General features: G+C 33.2%; 1 protein-coding gene across 5 annotated transcripts in view; it reads left to right on the top strand.

Annotated features, from left to right (window-relative positions):
* LOC140441595 (diuretic hormone receptor-like) overlaps window positions 1-25,565 on the top strand; it is an 890,067-nt gene that overhangs the window by 703,086 nt on the left and 161,416 nt on the right. For all 5 annotated transcript variants that reach the window (XM_072532430.1, XM_072532429.1, XM_072532431.1 and 2 more), the window contains one exon: window positions 6,526-6,616. In XM_072532430.1, coding sequence (XP_072388531.1) covers window positions 6,526-6,616 — 91 coding nt within the window. The remainder of the gene's footprint in view (window positions 1-6,525; window positions 6,617-25,565) is intronic.

The raw sequence follows: 25,565 nt of genomic DNA, 5'->3' as shown, positions 1-25,565 counted from the left end.
TAATTCTTCCTCTTTGTAAGCAATTCTGCTTATTCATTGGCGGATTAATACCTCTATTATGGAAGGTACTTTTTCTGCCGATTGGTAATTTATCTCTTGCTATTTTGACGACACGGATCTTTTTCATTTTACTTATGTGGTTATTCCATTGTTTTTTTTTATTTTGTGTCCATTCATTTATTTACTGTACGTTACATTTTGTTCTAATGTCTTCACTTCTTTTTCGATCTCTCAGCGTATTCTTTGTAATTCTTCTCAGTACTCCCATCTCTGCCATTTGCAGTAGCCTTTGCGTTGTAGCTGAGTTGAGTCTTGTTTCTGAGGCATATGTCATTATTGGTCTTACACTGGCTTTATAAATTCTTGACTTTATCTCAGAGTTAATGTGTCCGTTTCGCTATAGTGTTATTAAGACATCCTGCCAGTCTATTTGCTTTTTGTACTTATCACTCACTTCTTTGTCCAGATCTTCATAGCTAGATAGTGTAATTTCTAGGTATTTTATTTCCATTATTTATTCAATACTGATGCCATCAATTTCTATTTAACATCTTGTTGGTTTTTTGCTGACTACTATTATTTTAGCTTTCTACAATGAGATTGTCATAATAAATTCTTTTGCTCTTATGTTAAATCTGTGGACCATTCTTTGCAGACTATCTTCATCTTGGGCTATCAATATTGCGTCATCTACTTAACAGAGTATTTTTATTTCTTTGTTTCCCATTCTGTATCCTCATCCTTTGTTAACGGTTTTGATGATTTTCTCATCCATGATTAAATTGAAGAGATTGATCAGATACAGCAATGCTGCAATGCTTTGTGATCTCTGTTGTTCAGCTACTAAACTTATCTTCTGATTTATTAGCACTTGTAAAATTTTAGAGTTTTTAGTTTTAGCGTAGTATTTAACAAGTTTATACCTCTGTAGTTATCTGGCTGTTTTTTATCTCCTTTTTTGAATAATATAATTAGGAATAATGTTTTTATGTATGTAAAATCTTATAAAGCGTAAATTTTTGAATTTTACATAATAAATTCATCTGGTGATTTCAATCACTGTATTTCATCACATGTCATACTGGATGATTCAATCGCAAAAGTTACTTTGCGATTGAACCATCCGTTTGCTCCTTAATATTTCTTTGATAAGAATCTAAGTAAGTTTAGCCCGCTTTAGCATGCCAGAGCTAGTTGATTAATACGTGTGTCCCAATTGATCCAATATATTTTACGTCACTGTATGGCTTTAAAATATTTGAGTTAGTGTTTAATTATAGTTGAATTTTTTCGTGGGCTGTTTGGAGAAAATAAGATATTAGGTTTTGTCCGCTGACAAACCGAAAACAGTTGAAATCGTGCTTTATTTTAAATAATCCACTTTACTTTCATTGTACCTATCAGAATAAACATATACTTCGTCCAGTAAATATGTCTTAATCTTATCTTTTAACTAGTCAGCATTAAAACGAACGGACCTACGGCAATCTAACAATGCAGCTTTCCTTGAGTAGGCTTTTTAGATACTTTTAAGAGCGTATATAATTGCAATCTACTGTGGATCTGCTTATAATCAAATCGTAAGATTTTGTACTTGATAAATGACTTAGTAAGAGTATTTTACTTTGAAGAAAATTAATTATGGAAGCTAAAATCTGATTCACATTTTATATCGTCATGTTAATTCAAAAGACTCAAAACAAATTTATGTTTAAGTTATGATTTCGATCGTTACTTGATGGAAGTTCATTTTATTTAGAAATAAAACACTCAAAAGTTTTGTTCAGATCACTTATCTTCACTTTTTTTTCACGGTATTTCGGCAGAGAATTTTTTGCAAGTGAAGTATTTTTACTACATGTATGCAATTTAAAATATTTAACTAAATAAATTGAGAAGGGAAAAGCTGTTTGTCCTAACCAACCGATGTAAGTTTTTGAGCACTCACTCAATGTTAGTTGGTACATACCACTATGTAATTGCTTTTTCTTTTAGCTCTTCTTGTGCTTATTTTTGTATGTTGTGAAATGTTACATTAATACCATTTTTAAGGTAAAGCAGGTTATTTCTAGTTAAGCTTGCTTTTAATTCGATTCAATTCATTTCCAGATTGTAGTAAATAGGTCTAATAGAAAGTTTCATGCTTCATTTGGTAAATGCTGCAAAAATGTTGCTCCAATATTATTTATAGAAGATGATGCAGAGACAGAAAAAAAAACAATTAATGATAGATTAAGTAGAGTAAAGATCTTTTTCTTATAGTTCCGTATACCTATAGTGCGTTAGCGAATTTTCTACAGGCCAGACGTCTGTCTTTTGCGGCTTGTCTTTCTTTTCTCACCCTATCTGTCTATTGTATGTGGAACATTCTTCGCAACGTCCACATTTCGAAGGCCTCCAACTTATTAATGGAAGGTACTCTTAACTTCCATGTTTCCATGCCGTATAATATGGACCATACATAGCATTTAACTATTCTGTAGCGGATATTGATGGAAAGATTGCGGTTACATAGTAGCGGTTTAAATTTGATAAAAGGTTGTCTTGCTTGTTCGGTACGGCATTTTATTTCTTGTTGAAGATCCCATTGGTCATTTATCATCATTCCCAAGTATTTAAATGTTTTCACTTGGTCGATTGGATTAGAAAAAAAGATCTAGAAAACGAAATTAATAAAGAGAAAAAGATGCTGGAATGAACTAAGTGAAAACTTAAAGAATAACATTTTGGGAGATGCGTATAAGATAGTCACACTAAACTTCAAAGGTGATACAATTTTAAAAATTGAAGAAATCTGTAAAATAAACATGGGAATTATTTCCAAAAAGAGAGGTAATTAATTTTACACTGGTACAAACAAGAACGCCGATAACTCAATTTTCAACAAAATACTCGTATATTATGGAAGTATTAAAATCTGGAAAAGTAGTAGGCCCAGTTAAAAATTATTCTACCAGAAATCGCCAAAATCATTATAAAAGAAAAAGCTGAATTGATTAAAGAAACCATAAATGACAAATAATAATCCCTGAACAATGGCCAACGTGTTATTCATTTCAACACCTTAAAAAGAAATCTAACGACAAAGGGCTTTTAGACCATTATGTCTACTAAATACACTGAGCAAGATCCTAGAAATACTAATTTAAAATAGACTTGAAAAAGAATTAACAGAAATAGGAGGAATATCTGAATGCCAATATGGGTTTAGGAAAGGAAAATCTGCAATAAACTTAGTAAAAAGAATTATGGAAATTGCACACAATGTAGCAATAGCTGGTTGTGCAAACTGAAAACTAATAATTACTATATTAGAAAACTTGAAAGTATCTCAATAGCTTAAGAATTTAGTAAAGAAATACTTTACAAAAAGACAAATAAGCATTGCAAAGGACAATCTAATGGAGACGTCGCCGAGTATGCGACAAGGGTCCGTTTTCAGTCGGCTGTTAGGGAACATCTTATAGAAGAACATTCTAGAAAAACATATAAAAAAAGGAAAAAGTCAATGATGATTGGCTTATCATTAACTCGATAAATACTGCACTAGAAATGGAATTTGGTTAGAGAACAGAGATCTATAATTAGCTTTATAAAAGATAGAAACAATCATACTTAAAGGTCCGAGAGACAAGGATCATGCTGGAAGATAAAACAATATTATCAATAAAAAAGGTGATATATTTGGGCGTCATACTTTGTCAGCGAACATTTAATAAATATGTTAAATATGTCGCCAATAAGGCTAATCAAAGAACTAAGGTACAATCAAGAATAATGCATAACATAAAAGAAGCTAATGTAGAAAAAGATGAATCTTCATTAAAGTTGTCCACTCGACAATTTTATATGTCGCACCAATCTGGCAGCACCAATATTGGTAAATACAGAATAAACAGATGTGTTGAGGGTAGTCTGAGCATACCGGACAGCCTCTGCTGTGGCTCTACAGGTCATAACGGAATACCATCAATGCACCTGCACGTAAAAGAAAGATCGAGAAAATACAGCAATAATAGTCAGAAAAAGAAAAAAAAAAAAGGGAAAAAATCAGTGTGTAGCAAGAAGAATGGAAAATGAATGGAGGGCTACGTGTGTAAGGGTGCTAATCCTGGATGTGGATGAGTGGAACTACTTCTTTACATAATTAATAACGGGCCATGGATCGTTCAGAGCCTATTTTGAAAGAATAGGCAAAGCAACGGATTGTAAATGTGCGGACTGTAGAGTTCATGATACAGCCGAGCATTGTGTATTTAAATGTAATGGACTTAATAAAGATAGAGCCAAAATGTGTGCAAAAGCAGGCATGTTCAGAGCGAAAGACATAATGGTATGGGAAGGGAAAAGAATGATATTCAGGATGTTTTGAATACAATAACAAAAATTATAAAAAAGAAAGAAATTATAGAAAGTAAAAAAAAAAAGCCGAGAGTGGTTTTAGTCGGTAGGCAGGGTACTATGAATGCTTCTGGGAGCAGGACCTCCCAAAAGAGGAAACGCATTCGGATGTACTCTATCTATTTCTAAATCCAACTCACTCCAGCCACAATTGACCTGGTATTTTAGATTTCCATTCTTACACACAAAAAAATACCTAGTCGTTTACGTTTTAGTAATATTAGTTCTTGAAATAGTACAGTTTTACTTATTGGTGCATTTATAGTGTGTCTAATTGGACTTCTTCATCTCAGTTTATTTTTATTTTACAAATACATACTTTATTTTTTTGTAGATTGTTTGTCTTAAAAGTTGGATTAAATAAAATATCATCAAAACAGCACATTATCAGTTAAAATAGATAAACAAATATTAAGCTATAATTTTTAGTACGTGCATATAAATAACAACTATTTTAGATATGATATAAACAACAAACAACTGGATTAAAATCTCAAATATATTTACCGCATCAGATCTCTCGTGTACAATACGTTTACCCTGTTCGTTAACCTGTATATCCAAAATTAAAGGATTCTCGTTCCGACGCCTGTTTAATTAGATTATTATTAAACAATTTGCAATTAACCATAACGTACATTGCGCAAATAATGTGGTTTAGACAGGCATAAACAAAATTATAATTAGTGATTTTCCTGCTCTGCTGTGATTTGCATGATAGAATATTGTTAACGAAGACATTCGCTGTCTTTGTTTTTTCTCTTCGCAAGACTTTCGGAAGTAAAGAGCGGTCTTCCGCACAAAAAATGAGTCTTCCAAGTGGTTTGTTGGTATTCCGTTTTCCTTTCTTGCATTTGTTACAAGTATATTATCACCCATTCTATCAACGTGGTTTCTCTTTGCTATTTTTCTGACTCTAGGCCATTTTACATCTTGGATATTACTAAGGTTCCTCATATCGCTGTTTCTCACTCTATCTCTAAGTATTTTTCCAGTAATTGATTTTATGGTCGTCATCTTTATCAATCTTAATAGTTGCTTAGTAGTGGTTGTTTCTGGTTGTGTTACTATGGCGTAGATCATAATGGGTCTTACACAGATTTTTTAAATTCATGTTGTGCTTTCGATACACATATATTTGTTTCTCCATATTATATCCATATATTTGGTACCCAACCAGAACATCAGTATTAGTGGGAAAGAAATAGAACTCGTAGATAGATATAAATACCTGGGACATGAAATTATGATTGGCAGGGATAACCAGACTCATGAACTGAAGAGAAGAATCGGCCTTGGGTGGGCAGCATTTGGAAAACTGAGAGAAACTTTTAAAAGTGAGCTGCCCACATGCCAAAAGAGAAAGGTATTTGATCAGTGCGTCCTCCCAGTCTTGACGTACGGAGCAGAAACACTTACCTTAACAAAAGCAGCAGCTACCAAACTGAGAGTCACGCAGAGAAGAATGCAGCGGTCCATGTTAGGAATAACTCTGCGAGACAGAATAACCAACGAAGACATCAGGAGAAGAACCGGAGTGACTGACATCATCGAGAAGATAGCCAGACTAAAATGGAGATGGGCAGGACACATAGCCAGAATGACAGATGGGCGATGGACAAAGAGGTTATTGAAATGGAGGCCAAGGGAAGACAAGAGAAGCGTCGGTCGACCACCTACAAGATGGACTGACGATTTAAGAAGACTCAATAAAAACTGGATGAGAGCGGCGCAAGATAGACGGGGTTGGAAACATGAGGAAGAGGCCTATGTTCAGCAGTGGACTCTTGAGGCTGGATGATGATTATATCCCGCAGAAATCCTGATACGATAGCCGCCATTATCGCTTTTGTTTGTATTTCTTGATTTAGATTTCGTATACATATTTACAACATTACAATAAGTGTTAGGCGTATGCTAAATAATACAGTACCGCCGTATTCGATCTAACTGAAGCAACAGTTAGATCGGATACGGCGGTACTGTAAAGTGGCCACTAAGATCTCCAGGACTAACCCCACTGACTATTTTTTTTGGTATACATCAAGAATATAGTATACAACGGACTATGCAAATTGTTAAACATTTTTTTTACGTTTTAAAAATTATCTCTTTTTGTTTCAGTTAAATTTTGAAGGAAGCATCTTGTGCATCATAATTGTTACATTGCTTCATTACTTCCATATAACTACGTTTTTCTGGATGTTTGTCGAAGGTAAGAAAAATTATTTAATTTTTTTAGAATAAAAAGTAAAATTAGACATTTTCTTTATTTAAATAGCACTTAATAAAACACAAATTTTAACTACTAAACATGTTGCTAAAATATGTACAGGTTCCATCAATTATAGTAACTTTAGAATAACAAAAGAAAGACAGATAACACTTTTTTTACTTTGTTACATACTACAACGCGCTTACAATTGATACAGGTCACAGTCGCCAGTAACATTACAATAGTCAGCAATTAGTACTTGTTGGATTAACTCTTTGAGGCCCAGAAGTCTGTTAATATTTTAGACCCTAGTTGCACACAAAATAAAGTTTTAAATAAGAAACATTTTTTTGTGTTTAAGTTGGAGTTGATAATCAACAGAAATAAAAAATAAGAAATTCCATTTAACAAGCCTGTCACTTTGACAAATAGAGGGTGGTACAACAGTTGTACCACTGTGTAGCATCAGTATTCCCTTTGTGTATTAGAAATAATGAATATTGTCCTAAAAATCTTTATTTTTAGATAAAAAAATTATAATTTTTTATGATATTGTTGTAAATAATCTTTTGTTTTGCTGAGGCATAAAGGAACCTTACAAATGGTACAAGTCCATTCAGTACGGATTTGCTCTGCTTTAGTACTACATCGGGCACACCTTCTTCTTGTTGACCGTATTGACTGGTGATCTGAAGACGTAAATCTTACTTCTTTAGGTAACCTACTTTGTCATTTATTTATTGCTACCCCACTACTTTCTTCCGAATTAGCTGCAATGAATTTTACATATTCCTCCGCCAATAATCCATCTATTACTCTTCTTCGAAAGTCTTTTAGAGATATTTTTTGTAGACCGCATATCTTATGTAATATGAAGGCGTTTACAACAGAACAGTCTAGAAAATGGAAAAAATTCTCATCCACCATTTTTTGCTTTTCCTATCCAACTCGTATGAACACTTCATCTGATCAAACCTGTCTACAAAATTCATGTTAAGATTATAATCAATCAAAGCCGTAGGACATGGAACAGACATTTTAGATCCATCTTTTTGTCTTCTTTGTACATAACTTGTCTGGGTGGGATCATGAAAATTAGAAAGAATATGAACAGACCTCCTATCTTTCCATTTAATAAAAGTTATTCCATCACTACTTGCAAAATAATCATACTGACCCTGCTATAGTTGCTTATCTTCACGTAATTTTGACAAATGCTTTCTGTTTGGTATAACTGTTCCACATGAATAGAATCCGAGGTCTTTTAGTTTTATTTGTAAGTCATAGGAATTAAAGAAATTATCAAAGAATAAAACATGTTTTCTTTTGCTTCAAATTCTCTGAGAACCTTAGAACTACCTTTTCGCCTAAAGAGTGTTTTACATAGTAGTCTGTTTTGCCTGTATAAACATCAAAATTATATAGATAGCCATTTTTATCAGCGAGTGTCCAAATCTTGTAGCCACTTTTTATTGGTTTTTTGGGCATATACTGTTTAAATATACTTCTACCTTTGTACTTTATCATAGACTCATCGATGGTTATATTAGCTGTTGGTTTGTAGTATTTTTGAAAATTGTTCTTCACTTCATTGAGGAAAGGCCGTACTTTATACAGCTTATCATATCCATTCTCTCCTTTTTTTGGCATTAGGTTGTTGTCATTTAGATGAATATGACAGCAGCCAACCAAATCTATTAACAGGCATGAATTACAGATATAGTCATCATGAAGATCTTTATTTACATTCCAATAATCCCTATAACTTGGCAGTGATTTTATACCCATTAGCAGATTTAGACCAATAAATATTTTTATTTCCTTCACGGTTGTTGGAGTATATTTCTTTTGATTTTTTTGAAATTCCTGTTCCGCAAACAGGTTGGTTTGAAAAGTAATTTTATCTAAAATATCATCAGATATAAACAGATTGAAAAAATTGTAAGGGGTAAGCAAGATGTCTTCTTTTTTAACAATTCCTGACATAATCCTTACTCATCAGTAAAATCTTTTACTGGTAGTATTTTTTAATATTCCCTGTAGACCATGAAATTGTCTTTTTGATTAGGAACTTTCGCAAAATTCGTCGGCAAAGGAATATCCTCTTCACTCAATACATCTTCCTCGCTAGACACATCGTCATTATTTAGTACAAACTCATCACTCGGTGGTTCAAACGTCTCGCCCCTCCTGAATCATCATTAATTTCTGATTCTTGATCACTAGGAATTTCTTTAAGCTCCCGGTACAATTCTTTCTCTGTCATCCCTACTAACCGGAAAGGTAACGGCTCCCTCCTATTATTACTGGACGCCATTTATTCCTAAAAAAGAAAAACGTTACCTAGCTGCTCGTTGGTGCGTATTTTGGATTGCCGTATATATTTAAAAATATAAAGTTTGTATAAAAAATAGTATTGTTTTATGTTTCAGTGATTAAATAAATACACTACTAATCTAAAATAATACCATGCGGTCCATATGTATGGAATAAATTCATTTTTAGCGTTATTATGTACTATCTGAAAAAACCTGAAATAGGTCGATGTCGTAGGAGAAATGTTATTCTTAAATTGACAATATACAGTATAAAAACATTATCCCCTTCCAACACCTCCTTTGAATTATAAGCACCCCCTTGAAAATTTTAAATAACAAAGGGCGTCGTGTGACACCTTGTTAGAAAGGGATTTTAGTCCTCTGTTCAGCAATATAAAGTTTTTCGAGTTTGTGCAATCATAACTGAGAAAATTGATTTTTACAATTAAATTAAACTTTCAACTTTATTCACTTCTTGACAATAACCGAGGCGATTTTGGAATTCTCGTACAACATTTTGTATGACCTCGGGGGTTATTTTGTTAGTTTCTTCCGTTATCCTAACTTTTAGATCAGCAGTATTGCCTGGTCTATTAAAATATACTTTGGAAATAATCAGGTATTTTCGTATCTGTTCTGCTAAACATTAGGGAAAAATCTTTGAAAATAATAAAATATTAGGCAAAATTACAAAAAATCACGACCATTGTCTAACTTGTTAAACTGTTTGTTCGGACTGTTAGGCCGTTGTCTTTTAAATATTGTTTTCAAACTTACTTACCTAGTTTTACATATGCAATGTGTAAAAATAATTCCATATCTAAAGTCCTACAGGTATTGTCCTATTTCATCGCACTCTGTACATATTAAGCCCCTTCTCGTCTAAACCTAAATTTCCACATATGTGTCTTTTGATACCTAAGCGACGTGTATCCGTATATAGATCAGCTAAACAAAGGAATCGCATGTGATATATCTCTTCAATAGACAGTGAGAAATGTGGCAAATACAGGAACTATTTGGATGAACGCAGAACCGGTTACGAACACTCTCTTTACTCGAAACAATATGTTAACAGGAGTAGAAAATCGCTATTTTCAATATAAGAATAATGCCTGCAGTCAATGCACACAGATATGTAAAATTTATAAAATTTTGATATAGTGTAAATAATTTATCTGATGTACTGGAAAATAATTTAAAAAAATATGTTTTCTCATTTACCGAATCGGAAGGTAATAACGAAAAGTTTGAAGGTTTGACTTAGTTACACGAAAGATTTGAAGAAATTGAGATAGATTGTCGTTTGTCATTGTCGATACGTTGAGCTTTGGAATAAAATTAAATTATTTTGTATTTAATGTGCAACAAAAGTGAACAACAAAACTGTAAACTTTAAAAAATAATAAAAAGTGTTACAGTGACATCAACAGCTGAAATGGTAAAAGAAGGAAAAGACATGTAAAGTCCTACCAGAGATCTAAGAGAGTCATTAATATTTATTATCGATAAGTGTCTACCGCAAGGCAACGGGGATCGCCTCTGGACAGGATCGTACTTTTATTTTCGATTTGCATTACTTATTCGATTGTTAGGTGTGTTTAAAAGCCGGTTTTTATCATTGTCTACTTAAGTTATAATAGTTGAAAAAATATTTACATACACTACATTCAGATATTTACAGATTTAAATAGAGTACAAAAACAACAGAGGCAAAAATATTATTTAATGCAGTAAAGGAAGCGGCAGCCTTAACACGAAGACCAATGAACACAGTATGGTCCAAAACAAAACAACCGATAGTAAGTAGAAGAAAAAGAAACGACGCTGGTATGTTTAGGTAACTAGACCGGAGTGATGTGGAGATCATTAGAAGAAAAATTTATAACATATATGAAGAACAAATGGTCCCCACGTTAAAAAACATCATGGAAAAGTTGCAGAAAGATGACACAGGATTGAAGTGCTGCAGTGAGACAGTAAGGCAATGTCTTTTAAAAAACGGCTTTAAAATAAAAGTGATCGATAAACGTCAATTGATTATGGAATCTGCTCGTCTACAAATATGGAGGACAGAATTTTTAATTCAAATTCATAATTACAAAGAAAGTGGAAGAGAAATTGTTTATCTGGATAAGACGTGGTTTGACACCCATGACGTTCCAAAATATGGTTGGGCAGATACTTCTGGTCGCTGTACAACAAAAGCTTAATCAAATAAAGAAAAGCGTACTACAATAATCCATGCAGGAACAAAAAATGGTTTTATACCTAATGCTTTAGCCTTGTCATGCAAAAACATTAAGGACTCCCGTGTCGACTATCATGATGACACCACGTCAGAATTATTTAAAAACTGGTTTTTAACGAAGTTATTGCCAAATATACCACTGTAATTGTGATGGACAATGGACTACCTCAGTCGTAGACTAAATAAAGTTCCATGTTCTAATGACACCAAACTTAGAATCCAGGAATATATGATGGAAAATGATATATATATATATATATATATATATATATATAGATATATATATATATATATATATATATATATATATATATATATATATATATATATATATATATATATATTATGAAGATAATAACTCCAAAAAACAATTACTTGAAACTTTAAAATAATTTTCCGTCAGAAAAAAAATACTATTGTGACAGTTTGTCGGAAGAAATGGGTCATTAGTATTAGGGTCAGTATTAGGACTTCTTCCTCCTTGTTGTTCAATCTGATTGAACACATATGACATGAGCTAAAGGCATCGGTAAGGAGAAGTAATGTTTCGCCCACTCTAAATTCATCTGTGGTTCGTCTTATTAAATTAGAAATGGAGAAAATAGCCAATGACAGTTGAAAAAATAGTGTTGCCAATGTTTTAAAGATGGAAAGAACTTATATAAATACGGATAGGTTGCTCAAAGAAGCAATTATTATAGATCTAGATAACGACAGTGATAGTGAAACTGACTTGTCCATGTATTTTTTTTTTAATGTAAGTACTTTTTGAATTGTATTGAAATATTTATAAATGGTATACGTAGTTTATGTAAATACATTTAAATTCAGTTGATAACCGTATAAAACCAGCTATTCCAGCCAAGCCAGCCAAATCGAAACTAAAAGTACGATCCTGCCCAGAGGAGATCCCCCGCTGCCTTGCGGTAGACACTTATCGATAATAAATATTAATGACTGTTATAGGTCCCTGGTAGGACTATAAACAGACAGATTTGCGTATTAAGAAGATCTACAAAAAAAAACCACAAAAAACACAAAAAACCGGCCTCGGTCACCAAAAAAATAAAAAAAAAACTAACAAAAAATCGGCTTCGGCCACCAAAAAAACTAACAAAAACCCCAAAACCCGGGCACGTAGGGCCTAACCCCTTGAGCACCAAGTCGCCGAACTGAGCCGGGACTCAGAGCGGACACTTGAGGCCCAAGTAAGCAATTTTAGTTCGCGGATAAGCCACATTAAGATAACAGGAATATAGCGGAGATGCGCTGTCCTGAGTTTTTTTGCATTCGGTTAGGAAACCATGTTGGGGTTCTATTACCCAGGACCTCCACATGAAGAGCATTTGGCTGATTGTTGTGCCTCTATAGCGCATCAGAGTGCTATAGGGGGGAAGGGATGGTCTAGAGCATTGGAGCACGGTGGGGTGACTCCTGTTTTTACTCGAGTTAACACACCTTGCTCCAACGAATTGTTACACCCGATCGTACTACCTGGGTGAACATTTCTCATAGGCTGGATTCAATTAAATTGCTTGCTTTAAGAAGATCTCATCATTTTGGCTTTACAACCCTGTGTGGATCCTAGCCTTCCCAAGAATTTTTTTCCAGTCGTCCCTATCCATCGCCTTCCTCCGCCAAGCACGTATTTCCATATTTCTCATATCTTGATCTATGTTATCTAGGAATCTTGTTCTGGGTCTTTCTCTTCTTCTTTGACCAATAGGTCTATCAAGGAGCGTTTTTCTAGCTGGGTCGGTTTGCTCTATTCGCATTACATGGCCTAACTACCTCAGACGTCCTATCTTAATGTGTTTTACGATATCTGGTTCCTGGTATATGCTATAGAGTTCGAAGTTGTATCGTCTTCTCCAGACACCATTTTCATTTACCGCTCCATGGATTCGCCTTAGTATTTTTCTTTAGAAACATCCTAACATGTTTTTATTGCTTTTTGTTAAAGTCCAGGTTTCTGAACCTTAGGTTAGGACTGGGCGTATTATTGTTTTGTAGAGTTTTACTTTTGTATTTCTTGATATAACTGTAGATTTAAAAAGGAGATTAAGCCCAAAATAGCATCTATTAGCCTTGCAAATTCTGCGGTTTATCTCTGCGGTAGTGTCATTTTCAGTATTGACGAGCGTTTCCAGGTATACATATTCGTTAACTGCTTCGATGACGTCGTTTTCTATAACAAATGGCCGTTGTATTTGTGGTTGCGTAACTATTTTCATGTATTTTGTTTTATTGGTGTTTATTATTAAACCCATTTTTGTAGTTGCTTCCTTTAGTGCTGCGTACGCCTCTCGTGCTGCGTTTTCCGTTCTCCCAACAATATTGATATCATCAGCATATGCTAGCATTTGCACAGATTTGTTATATGTTGAACCGGTAGTTGTGATTTGTGACGTACGTATTACTTTTTCCAGAGCTAGATTGAATAGTATACAGGAGAGTGGGTCTCCCTGACGTAGCCCATTATTTGTTTTAAAAGGTTCAGACATTTCCCCCTGGATTCGTACTTTACATTCAACTTTTTCAAGAGTTAGTTTGGTTAGACTTACCAACTAATTTGGTACTCCTAGGTCTATCATTGCTCTAAACAATTCTCTTCTATTTACAGAGTCGTAGGCTTCCTTGTAGTCTATAAATATGTGGTGCGTGTCTACACCGTATTCCAGTGTTTTCTCTAGAATTTGTCTCAGGGTTGAAATTTGAAGAATTGTTGATTTACCACCTCTGAAGCCAGCCTGGTATTGTCCTATTATTCGCTCTGCATATGGTACCATAGGATGGCATAGTATATTGGAGAATATTTTATACGCTGCATTTAGCAGCGTAATTCCTCGATGGTTAGAGCATTCAAAGATATCTTCCTTTTTGTGTATGGTGCAAAGTATTCCAATATTCCAATCATTGGGAAGGAACTTCTGTATCCATATTTCTTTTATAAGCTGCTGTAGCGCTATTATGATATCGTGGCCACCTTCTTTATATAATTCCGCTGGGATATTATCTATTCCGGGTGATTTGTTTCTGGCTAGTTTGTTTACAGCGTCTTTAACTTCCAGGATCGTTGGTGGATCCTCCTCCCTCTCGTCTGCTCCACTTACCTTACAGCTTTCGTCTTCCGGGTTTTCTTCTTCTTCCTCTATATTTAGTATCTGGTTAAAATATTCCGTCCATCGGTTTAGTACGTCTGTTCTTGTTGTTAATAGATCGCCATTTAAACTTCTACATGGATTTGTGTCTGCCTTGAATTCTTTTCTGTTGATATTAACTTTCTTATAGAATGTTCTGAATTCTGTCTCTCTGTTGAGGTTTTCTATATATTAAAGTTCCTTTTTTAAGTGATTTCGTTTCTTTATTATATGTATTTTCTTTTGTTCTCTTCTCTTTGTCTGGTAATTCTCTATACTTGTTCTAGTTCGGCGGGTAAGCATTTTTGCATAGGCTTCATTTTTTTTCTGTGTTGCGTCTTTGCATTCATCGTCAAACCAGTGATTTTTTCGGGTACAAGTTTCTGTTCCTATTTTATCTTGTGCTGCTAACTGAGCTAAGATCTAGGAAGATAAAAACTTACCGAAGGACTGCATATTAGCAAGAATGTCCCATACATAAAAAAGTGGTACAATCGATGGTACTGTAGACTAGCGCGAAACTTCATGCTATGTTTTCTGTAGTTTTAAAATTTAAATAAAGTAATTTTATTATTTATTTATTATTTTTATAGATTTTAAAAAAATTGAAAAAGTTTACATGTTGTACAACGGTCATTCCTCGTCACGTAAATAGACACTTCCAATTGTTTACTGAGACTACTATTTCGTAAAATGCCCTATTTGATGTGTGCTGATTTAGAAATCTCTTCCAAAATATAAATATGAAAGTTCAACATTAAATGTTTTACTAATAACTCTTTTTGTCACACTTTAATACTATTTTTGAACTAATAATTGTAAAAATCTTACATTAAAAGTAAACTGATGTGTTTAAATTAGTATGTTGGTAATTGTCTGTCTATCAATTTTGCTTTATTTTTACAATAAATTTCACAAAAAGGGGAACTTTTACTTTGAAGAAGTATAAAATTTAAAAATCAATTAAGTAAATAATCCCAAAAAAAATATTAACAAAAATTGGAAGTTTTTAATGAAGAGAATGAGCGATAAGAGGTCAAAGAAGAAGAAAGGCCAATCATAAAAGATATTAAGGAACAATAATCAAAAATTAAAATATTAAAAATTGAATTATAATTAAAACACAAATATGCTTGAGACAATTTATAATAAATAGATTTTCAGACTTGAACCCGGCGCAGACTTGGGTTTTATAGGGATTAGGTCTCAGAGAATTCTGCAGGTAGTTACACTGTCATTGTTTTTTAAGTTTCTCCTCCACTTCTTTAAAACTATTTCCTTGAGCACATATTGCAAGATCGTCAGCATAGAGGAAGTACTTGGTTTCGGTCAGCGTAGGTTGGTCTTTTGTGTATATATTGAAGAGCATTGGTGCTAAAATATTTCACTGTAAGAGGCCGTTTTTTGTAACTATCCACCTACTTACTTTACCCTCCAGCATAACGAAAAAACGTCGGTTTTGCAGTAAGAAAAATACGGCCTTACCCAGATGGTGGTCATTAAAAGTGTCGTATAATTTTCAGAGCACTGTTTTGTGCCTTACTGTGTCATAGGCTGCTGTCAAATATACGAAAGCAGCCCCTGTTATAAGTTTTTCTTCAAAGCTCTCTTTAATGTGTTCTGTTAGTGTGAGGACTTGACCGGTGCAAGATTTACAGATCTGAATCCTCCTTGTTGTGGGATGACGTGCTTGTCCATATTTTTTTCTATTCTGGCGAGTATGAGACTCTTGTATAATTTGTTGTATAATTTGAAAAAGTGCCACAACAGCAAAATACTTCTGTAGCTACTGAGATTTTCTAGGTTCTTTTCTTGTTTTAACAAGGCTATTACTTTAGATTTCGTCCATGATATAGGAATTTGCAGGCTTTGTAGCACGTGTTATAAAGTTACAAGATCCAGTTTTTTGCTCTTTAGCTTAGATGCTTTATTTGTTCACTGCCTATATCATCCACACCTGCAGCTTTCCCGTTTTTGTACCTGTTCATACCGTCGTGGAGTTCTTTTAGTGTAAAAGGAGTTCCTAGGTGGTCTGTCTCCGAATCCAATCTTCTTATAGTGTTTGGGTGTTTATGTCGGTTCGTAGTTCTTCCATTCATGAGGAGTTGAGCAGCGATTTGGTTTGCTGTAATCCTGCAAGGTGATTTATGTTCTTTTGGATCACCGCTAAGCTCTTTACAAGGTCCATGCTATTTTGCTATTATGTATCGTGTCTATATTTTCCAAGGTCTCAATCCACTTTTCCTGTCTGGCTTGACTTAGCTGTTGAAGTAGTACTGCTCCGCAGTCAACCGTTTCTTGGCTAAAAGAGTCAGTGGAATAAAGGGTTTTGTATGTTCTCATTAGTTCTCTGGAAATAGCTTTTCTAGACACATTTTTTAGTACCTCCACAAATTTTTCGTAGTTCTCTACTTTTGGTTCAAGGCGTAGCAGCTCAAAATCTAGCATGTATGCATACTTTTGCCAGTTTGAAGTTAAATCTCATTCTGAATGGAATAGCTTGTGGTTTGACAATTGGAAAGATATTTATACCAATTGGTCTATGCTGAGTTTTTGGTATAGGGCCATATACTACTTTGGTACATCGGTCTTCGAGGTTATTACTTGAAAAACAGATATCTGGGTTATATCCGCTTTTATAAACTTTGCTCTGAAAAGATGGTGGAAGTTTGGGATCGTGATTTAACGTGAGACCACTCGTTTCGGCCCATGCTTCTACTGTGTCTCCATTTGCGTCCGAATCTGCATAACCCCAGAGTAAACTGTGACTGTTAAAGTCTCTCAGTACAAGCTGATTGGGTTGTGATTAGAAGTTAGTTGTGGGTAAAAATATAAAAGGTTGGTTTGGGGGTTTGTATACCGAGATTATTGTGCATTTTCTGATCTAAGTGGTTAATATCTCTATACCGTGTACATTTTTGTTGTTCCCACAGATGAGACTATGGTTTGAGTTCCCACAAATACCGCGCTACCATGCTTATTGTGTGGTATCTCCGCAATCAGTTTCATACCGGAGACTTTTGGTCTTGCTGCAGTTAGTTCTCTGTGGGTTTCCTGGATGCACAATACCCCACATTTCATATTCTTGCAGAATTCTGATAAGATGTCTTGTTTGGCAATAGTGATGCCATCGATAATTATGCTCGATACTATCAGTGTTGGCTCTGAAAAGAATCGTTGTGGCTTGATGTTTGCCATCTGATTTGGTTTGGTTTGGCGGTGTTGGAAGGATTAGCCGTCTAGTATACGTTTCCAGGGGACGCCTTCAATAGTGTTTACTTTGTAGTTGATGTGGCACTATTGATCTCGTGGAGGCTTCTTTCTTGTCCTCCTGGACTGTGGTAACAGCTTTTTCTCTAAAAAAATTTTTTTTTTGACTGTGCTGAACAGCTTCTCTTCTAAAAATATGTACTAATTACTTTTTTCTCTATATACATTAGAACATTAATTTTGGTTGTTTAGAAGTTTTAATAATTTTTTATTCACCAATGTTAATGTAATGACACATTTTATTATGTCTTAATGATATTACTTACCTATTTGTTACGAAGTTTTGTCTGGTTTAAGATTAGATCTCTTCAAATTAAAACATGTTTCTTTTGTCTAAGGAAACATTTTAAAGAAATATAAATCATCATATTATTCTAAATAATTAATTCTGTCCCTGAAAACTATTAAGTGGCGTACATATATAAATTCATTGTTGGATTAATTTGAACTTAAAGAAGTGCTCAGCACCATTTTAAATTTGAAAAAAATAACATTTTAAACAAACTTAAGACAAAGAAGATTGTCAGAAGTTTAATGTTATAATGTATAGTTCACTCCAATGTTATTCCTTTACGCAATCCAAATGTAAGAAATTGTTTAATTTTTCGGAGATGATGTAGTCTAAGCTTGCCTGTATCGTGCCTTTCAATTAAAATGTGTCTATTATTTTTGGTTTTTTTTTTATTTTCTAACTCCTACATTATGAATCTATTTTCTTACTTGACAATACTGCAATAAATTTAATATTAGATGCTTTGATCTATTTCGCTTGATATTAAGAAAAGCAATAAGTTATGGACAATAAAAATAATTAAAAATTTGGTCAACGTGCAACAATTCTTGTTTATTGTACTGTACTTGAAGTATCCAACTCGTTTAATAGTCAATCAGAATGAGCCCTTTAATTTTTATACTTGTTTATTGACGTATAAAAGAATCAGTAGTATGATTTCAATACTATATAAATAAAATTATATTTATATGATTTCTATTTTTGTTATTAGATGGCGTAGTTACGTCCGTAAATAGTTATTTTGATAACTATTGGTCTACGATGGGATAGATTTTGTTTCGATTCAGGGCAGTGGCTATACCGCTCTAAGGAGACCTAAAGAGGTCGAAATAAGTATAAGCGGCTTGCCACTGCCTTGTATCGAAACAAAAATCTAATACCGTCATTATGTTTTATTTCTTTGCTCCGTTTGGAGTACCAGAAACTGAATTCACTAAGAAATTTGACCCTGATGAAAGGCAGGTTGAATGCAATTTTTAGATTTTCTTGCCGAGTAATTTATCAAGCTGTTTGCTTTGCATTTTTAGAAGGCACAGTGGTAAAATTTTTATTCGGTTTCACCAGGTAGAAATCGTATGATTTCTCTTTTTGTTATTAGATAACGTAGTTACGTCCGCAAATAGTTATTTTGATAACTATTGGTCTACGACGGGATAGATTTTGTTTCGATTCAGAGCAGTGGCTATACCGCTCTGAGGAGACCTAAGGAGGTCGAAACACGTATAAATGGCTTGCCGCTGTCCTGTATCGAAACCAAAATCTAATACCGTCATTATGTTTGAAATAAAATTATATTTTATCTAAATGCAAATTGAATTTTGTTAAAACCGTATATACATTATTTATTATAATTGAATAAAGTCGATATGTATCAAATATTAAATAAACACGTAAAATATGCATGTAAATGCAGTAGATTAAAATGTATGCATACATTGGATAAATTATTTATTTTATACAATTCGGCAGGCTTTTACATCACAAACGTTCATAAATAATTGATATATTAATCAACGTTCGCCAGAAGGATTTCAGTGAATTTATTATTTACTGATGTCCTGGGAAGATTCGTTAAAATGACATGACTGTATGTAACAGAGTAATATTGGAATTGTACAGTTATTCGAATACTATTTGTATTTCGTATTCGTACAGGCAAATAATTTGTTGCCAACACTAGTTGCAACAGTTTTCCATTTTTATTAGAAATAATCACAATTTTACTTTAAAATAAGTTTATTTTTGACGTTTCGATTTGTACTTTGGAAATGGTTCTCAAAATACGAAGCATTTTTAAAGAATTAGCATTACCAAATCGCAAAGATTCGAATAATTATGCAAGGGAAAATAGCAGGAAAAAGGTCCATAGGAAGAAGACGAAACTCCTGGCTAAAGAATCTACGGGAATGGTATAGCTGTAGCAACAACCAAATGTTTCGATCAGCAGTTTTGAAAATACGTATAGCCCTGATGATCGCCAACCTTCGAAACGAAGATGGCACTTGAAGAAGAAGAAAAGATTCTTTAAATTTGAAATATATATATATATATATATATATATATATATATATATTGATATGATTGGTGTTTATAGAAAATAATTTATAAGTTACACTACTAGATAATATTAGATATAAAAAGTATTTGGTTATTTTAATAAGTTATATACTAGAGAATTTTATAAAAATTATTTATGTGAGGGCATTTTTAAGAAATTAGCAAATAATAATTGTAAAAAGTTGTATTTTAGTAATTATAATGTGGTAGATATATTTAAGTGAGCCATGTGACTAGGCAACCAACTATACATGTGAGTGACAGACAGATATACATACTCTGAAGTGACGTTTAAATAATAATTATGAATATAAAGTGGGGTTATAATATGTTAGTTTAAAATGTTTAATTTATATATAGTTACTGATTTAAGTGTATATTCTGATCTGAAAAGCCTAAATGTCAACAAAATTATCAATAGAAAAGTAAGGAATTCTCTAGATCACCGGAGATGGCCTTGTTTGCGAAATGGTTTGTTCCAGAAAATTCAGACATGTATTTAATAGAACAAATGGAACATGATTGCTTGCTAGATGATTCTGGAACATGAAAAAAGATATAAATACCCGGTGATTTGGATTCAAGATGTCCATTCAGTTAGTCATTCAGTTATAAGTTACAGTTACTATGAAGTCCAGTTTAGTATGAAAGGTAATTAGAGTTAGCATGAAATAGAAGTCAGATAAATTATAGTCAGACAGAAGGTCCAATTGTTCAATATAGTGAGTTAAAGGAAGATTAAGAAACAGTATAAAGAAAATATTATTGAAGATTAAAATTATATAATATATTTGGTGATTGGATAATGCAAGAAGTATTAATTGAAAATTAAAATTATATAATATATTTGGTGATTGGATATTGGTATACTGAAAAGAAGAATAAATATAAATGCTGTTTGCTGGTTTGCTTGGTGGTTTACAAATGCTTAAGAAGAAATATATTTTAAATTGGTGGAAGCTGATAATTGGAAAAAGTAATTTCACAAAAACAAGGATAACCGAAGCAGGAAGACATTGAGTAGTGATTAGAATCTATATAGTGGAATACAGTTTATTTAGGCATTCAGTGACAGAAAGGTACAAAAATTTGTTAATATAATTTAGTTAGTGTCATAACAATTTCAATTTTGAAGATAGTTTGTTTAAATTTTACATTGTCTATAGAATTTAATTAGTTTCATAAGAATTTCAATTTAAAGATAGTTTATTTTAAATTTACATTGGCTAGGTTAGATATATATGTGTGTTTCATAATAGATATAATAAAGATAATTTAAAAAAGTACTTACAAACTAATTCTTTGAGAACCGCGATAAAACCCTATATTATTAAAAAATACTCATTGCTCATCATTCACAAACAATACATCATCACAATTTATATATATATATATATATATATATATATATATATATATATATATATATATATATATATATATATATTCAGTGACATTAGAAGTGTTACACCCAGAAAGAATAATGTCTTGAACTTAATTTTTTGGCAACATGGTAGATTTACATCAAGAATGAAACGAAAACGTTGTCAAGAATTTTATTTAACAAGTAATCAAAAAAAAATTAATAATGTGTTTGGCGACCCCGTAGCTGAATACACTCCTGTATACACCTAGACATTGACAAAATGAGATGATCGATGTTTGCTTGTAGCACCTCGTTCCAAGCAACTTGAACTTTATGTACTAAATATGCCAGAGTCTGTGGAGGATGGTGCAAAGTGAGCAGTCTCCTTTCCATCATATCCCATACATGTTCAATAGGATTTAAATCCGGAGCATGGGGCGGCCACGGCAAAACATTAACGTCATCTTCTTGGAGAAAGTCCATAGTTTGACGAGCAATATGGGGACGCACGTTATCTTGCTGAAAAAGGACGTCTCGACTGCCGTCGAGATAAGGCAGTAAAGTGGTTTGTAAGATTTTATCAACATAACGCGCAGCTCTCTGTCATATTAGCTCGAATAAACACAAGTGGTGATCGGCTACCATAGGCAATAGCCCCCCAAACCATTACTCCAACTGTCCTGTGTACAAGCCTCTCAACAGCAAACCCGATATCTCGTCGCTCTCCACGGCGGCGTCTTACCATCCTACGACCATCATACATTCCTAAACCGAATCGTGATTCATCGCTGAATGCTGCATTACGCCATTCTGCCACCCAATGCTGCCGTTCCCTGCACCAATTCAAATGTTGATGACAGTGGTCCGCAGTCAAAGGAAATACTAGTCGTGGGCGGAATGAAACCAGTCCAAAGGCTCGATTACGACGGTATAGTGTACGTATACAACAGGTCTACCTACTACTCCAAACCATTAGTCAGCAATTTGACGCGTAGTAGCATAACGGTCTCGCAGAGCCAGTAATCTAAAGCACCTATCTTGACGGTCTGTGGTACGCCTCGGTTGACCAGTTGGTCTTCTTGGTGTTCGTCTACCTTCGTTAGTCCACACACGACAAACACGCATAACCGTCATTGCTGTACAATTAACACGACGGCCTATTTCGCGATATGACAAACCCATATCTCTATACGCAATAATTCTGCCCCTGTCAAAATCGCTTACATGGTGGTAATTTTGATGTCTTCGAACTCGAGGCATTTTCTTACACGGAATAGAATTAGACTGAGGAATAATAACTACAAATTTCTATACGAACCAGTTTTCACAAATATATATCTTCACAAAAAAATTTAAAGTAAAACTTTATTTTTACAAAAAGTAGAAAAGATAAAACATTGATATTGTTATCATAGCATGTTTTAAATATAGTCATTCTGTTACCAAAAAATTAAGTTTATGAATTTATTCCTTCTAGGTGTAACACTTCTAATGTCACTGAGTATATATATATATATATATATATATATATATATATATATATATATATATATATATATATATATTTATTTATTTATAAATATATATATATATATATATATATATATATATTTATTTATTTATAAAAAAATAAAACTAGAGATTTTTCCTATGTTGTAGACTTTTTTCACAAAAACTTACCACATACGTGTACTTTTTAATGCTATAAATAAATATTCCCATTCGAAAACTGTATAATTATTTCAATAATCTTGGTTTAAACAAATTAAAATTTTTTTAACAATTTTTTTGATATACAGGGTGTCTAGCAACTCTTCTGACAAACGAAGACCGGAGATTCCTCAGATAATTTTAAGACCATTAAATCCAATGCACATAGCCTGAAAATGCTTCCTAAGGGAGCTAGAGCTCTTGAAAGATTGCGCCCTCTAATTAGTTTTTTTTTTAATAAAGAAATAACGCTTCTATTTAGAAAAATGAAAACTAGTATGATTATTTATCCTCCAATGTTAAATCTGTACTAAAAGGAACTATTCTAGTACTAAAAGGGACTCTTACTTTAAGTCGATATTATACACTATTTTCTAGAAATGTCGATTTGAAAATTTTTCGTTTTTCGCCGTATAAGTTAAGACTACAAGATCAACAGGAAAACATCATCACATATACATAAAAGAACTCTGAAAATGGTGTCTTATTCCGGACTGTCAGCTTAATGAGCCACATTTTAACGTTACTTCTAAAAGTCATGCATAAAAGGATATAGACGTTTGATATAGTAAAATACGACGAGCTAATGGAGATATTAACAAATATTGGAATAAATACCTGTGATCCAAGAATTATTAGCAATCTTTACTGGAATCAAACACTGTCTATCGGTACAGAGGCAGGTGAGTCCGATGATACTAAAATCAAACGTGGGGTCCGACAGGGAGGTATACTATCAGCCTTGCTGTGTAACATATAATCGGAGGAAATCTTAATTTACCTTTAAACTACAAATAGAAAAAATTTGTAGTTTTATTTGGTTATAAATAAATTAATATATTAAAAAAATAACTAAATCATCTTTACGATTTGGTAATGTGTTATTTAGATCTGTCTATGTTAAATTGGATTAAAAAAAAAGAAAAAAACTGCCCCATTTTCTTACATATACCAATTATAAACTTTGATTTTTTTTAATCTAGTTGTTTTGGTATTTTTCACGTAAAATACCGATCGTTTTTGTTATTATAATATAGGTTATAAACATTTTCACGATTTAAAAAATTTTAATGGTTATGGTTCAAAGATTACTGAATAAATTTCTGTAAGAAATGTATTTTTTCCTTTTTTCCCTAATATTTAGCAGAACAGATACGAAAATACTTGATAATTTTGAAAGTATATTTCATTAGACCAGTCAAAATTGCTGATTTAAAAGTTAGGATAACGGAAGAAATTAACAAAATAACTCTCCCGATCACAAACTTACTTCATTGTCTAAATGATTGGTCACTATCTTTAAACAATCGGAATCCTGTCGATGTAGTCTACTTAGACTTCTCCAAAGTTCCAGAAAGTTAAACATTTGGATTCAAGATTTTCTATCCGACAGATACTTTAGTTTCGTGTTGGGGAGGACCACTCACTAGATAAGCCAGTCAAGAGTGAAGGCCCACAAGGATCAATACTTGGACCGCTACTTTTTTGTGTCTACAATAGTGATCTTCCGCTCATTGTATCCGGTAAGGTTTCCATTTACGCTGATGACACGAAATTATATGTGAATCCAACTATTAACCAACATGCTCTTCAACAAGATCTTGATACAATATTTAAATGGTCCTCGGAATGGTGACTTCCACTTAACATTGGAAAATGCGTTGTTTTACATATTGGCAAAAATAACATATCACTGTTGTACTTTACTAATGGACATCCCTTAAATTCGATAACCTCCCGCAACGATCTCGGAGTGATAATTAATAATGACTTAAATTGGTCTGATCACATGGTGTGTAAACGTGCAACTTCGAAACTGTTTTTGATCCGTAAATCGTTTACACATATGTTCTCTGTTAGTTAACTTCACTCAATATACGTTAGACTTACTATTAAGTTTGCCGGGCCAGTGTGGAATCCGGATCTCAGTCGCGATAAGATCTTACTTCAAAATGTTTATTGTAAAGCCACAAGACTGGCATACGACCGTGTAAAACGTAACTATAAAGATAGATTATCCATGGCTCATCTTACGACATTCGAGCAGCTTGATCTTCCGTCGAGGAGGATGACGTCTTCGAGGTGACCTAACTATGTGTTTTCGTATTTTAAAACATAATTTTGGGAACCTAAACACTATATTCACTTTGGATCAAGACGAAAGGGGCCATCGATACAAATTAAAGAGGGAAAAAACTATTCCATGTCCAGGGTGAACTTCTTATCAAATAGAATCTTTTATTTATTTATTGTTTCACAATTCAATTTTTGTATGCTATATTTAATTGTTTAACTTTACTTAACTTTATAATCTTATATACTAAAACGCTAAGTACTTTTCTTGTCCACCACTTGACTCAAAAACCATATTAGATAATTAAAATATTTTTTCGGAATATTATCAGTATTACGTATAAGATTGTCAAGATATACTTTTGGTACAAAAATTCATTTCCGGTTTTGAGATGACCGGAAGTTAAAATTTACTTTTTACGGAGTAAATTTACGGAAGTTTTAGACCCCACAATGTATATATGGATCGAA

This window comes from Diabrotica undecimpunctata, chromosome 5 (assembly GCF_040954645.1).
Source record: "Diabrotica undecimpunctata isolate CICGRU chromosome 5, icDiaUnde3, whole genome shotgun sequence".
Lineage (NCBI taxonomy): Eukaryota > Metazoa > Arthropoda > Insecta > Coleoptera > Chrysomelidae > Diabrotica > Diabrotica undecimpunctata.
This window is presented reverse-complemented; position numbering and strand designations above follow the sequence as displayed.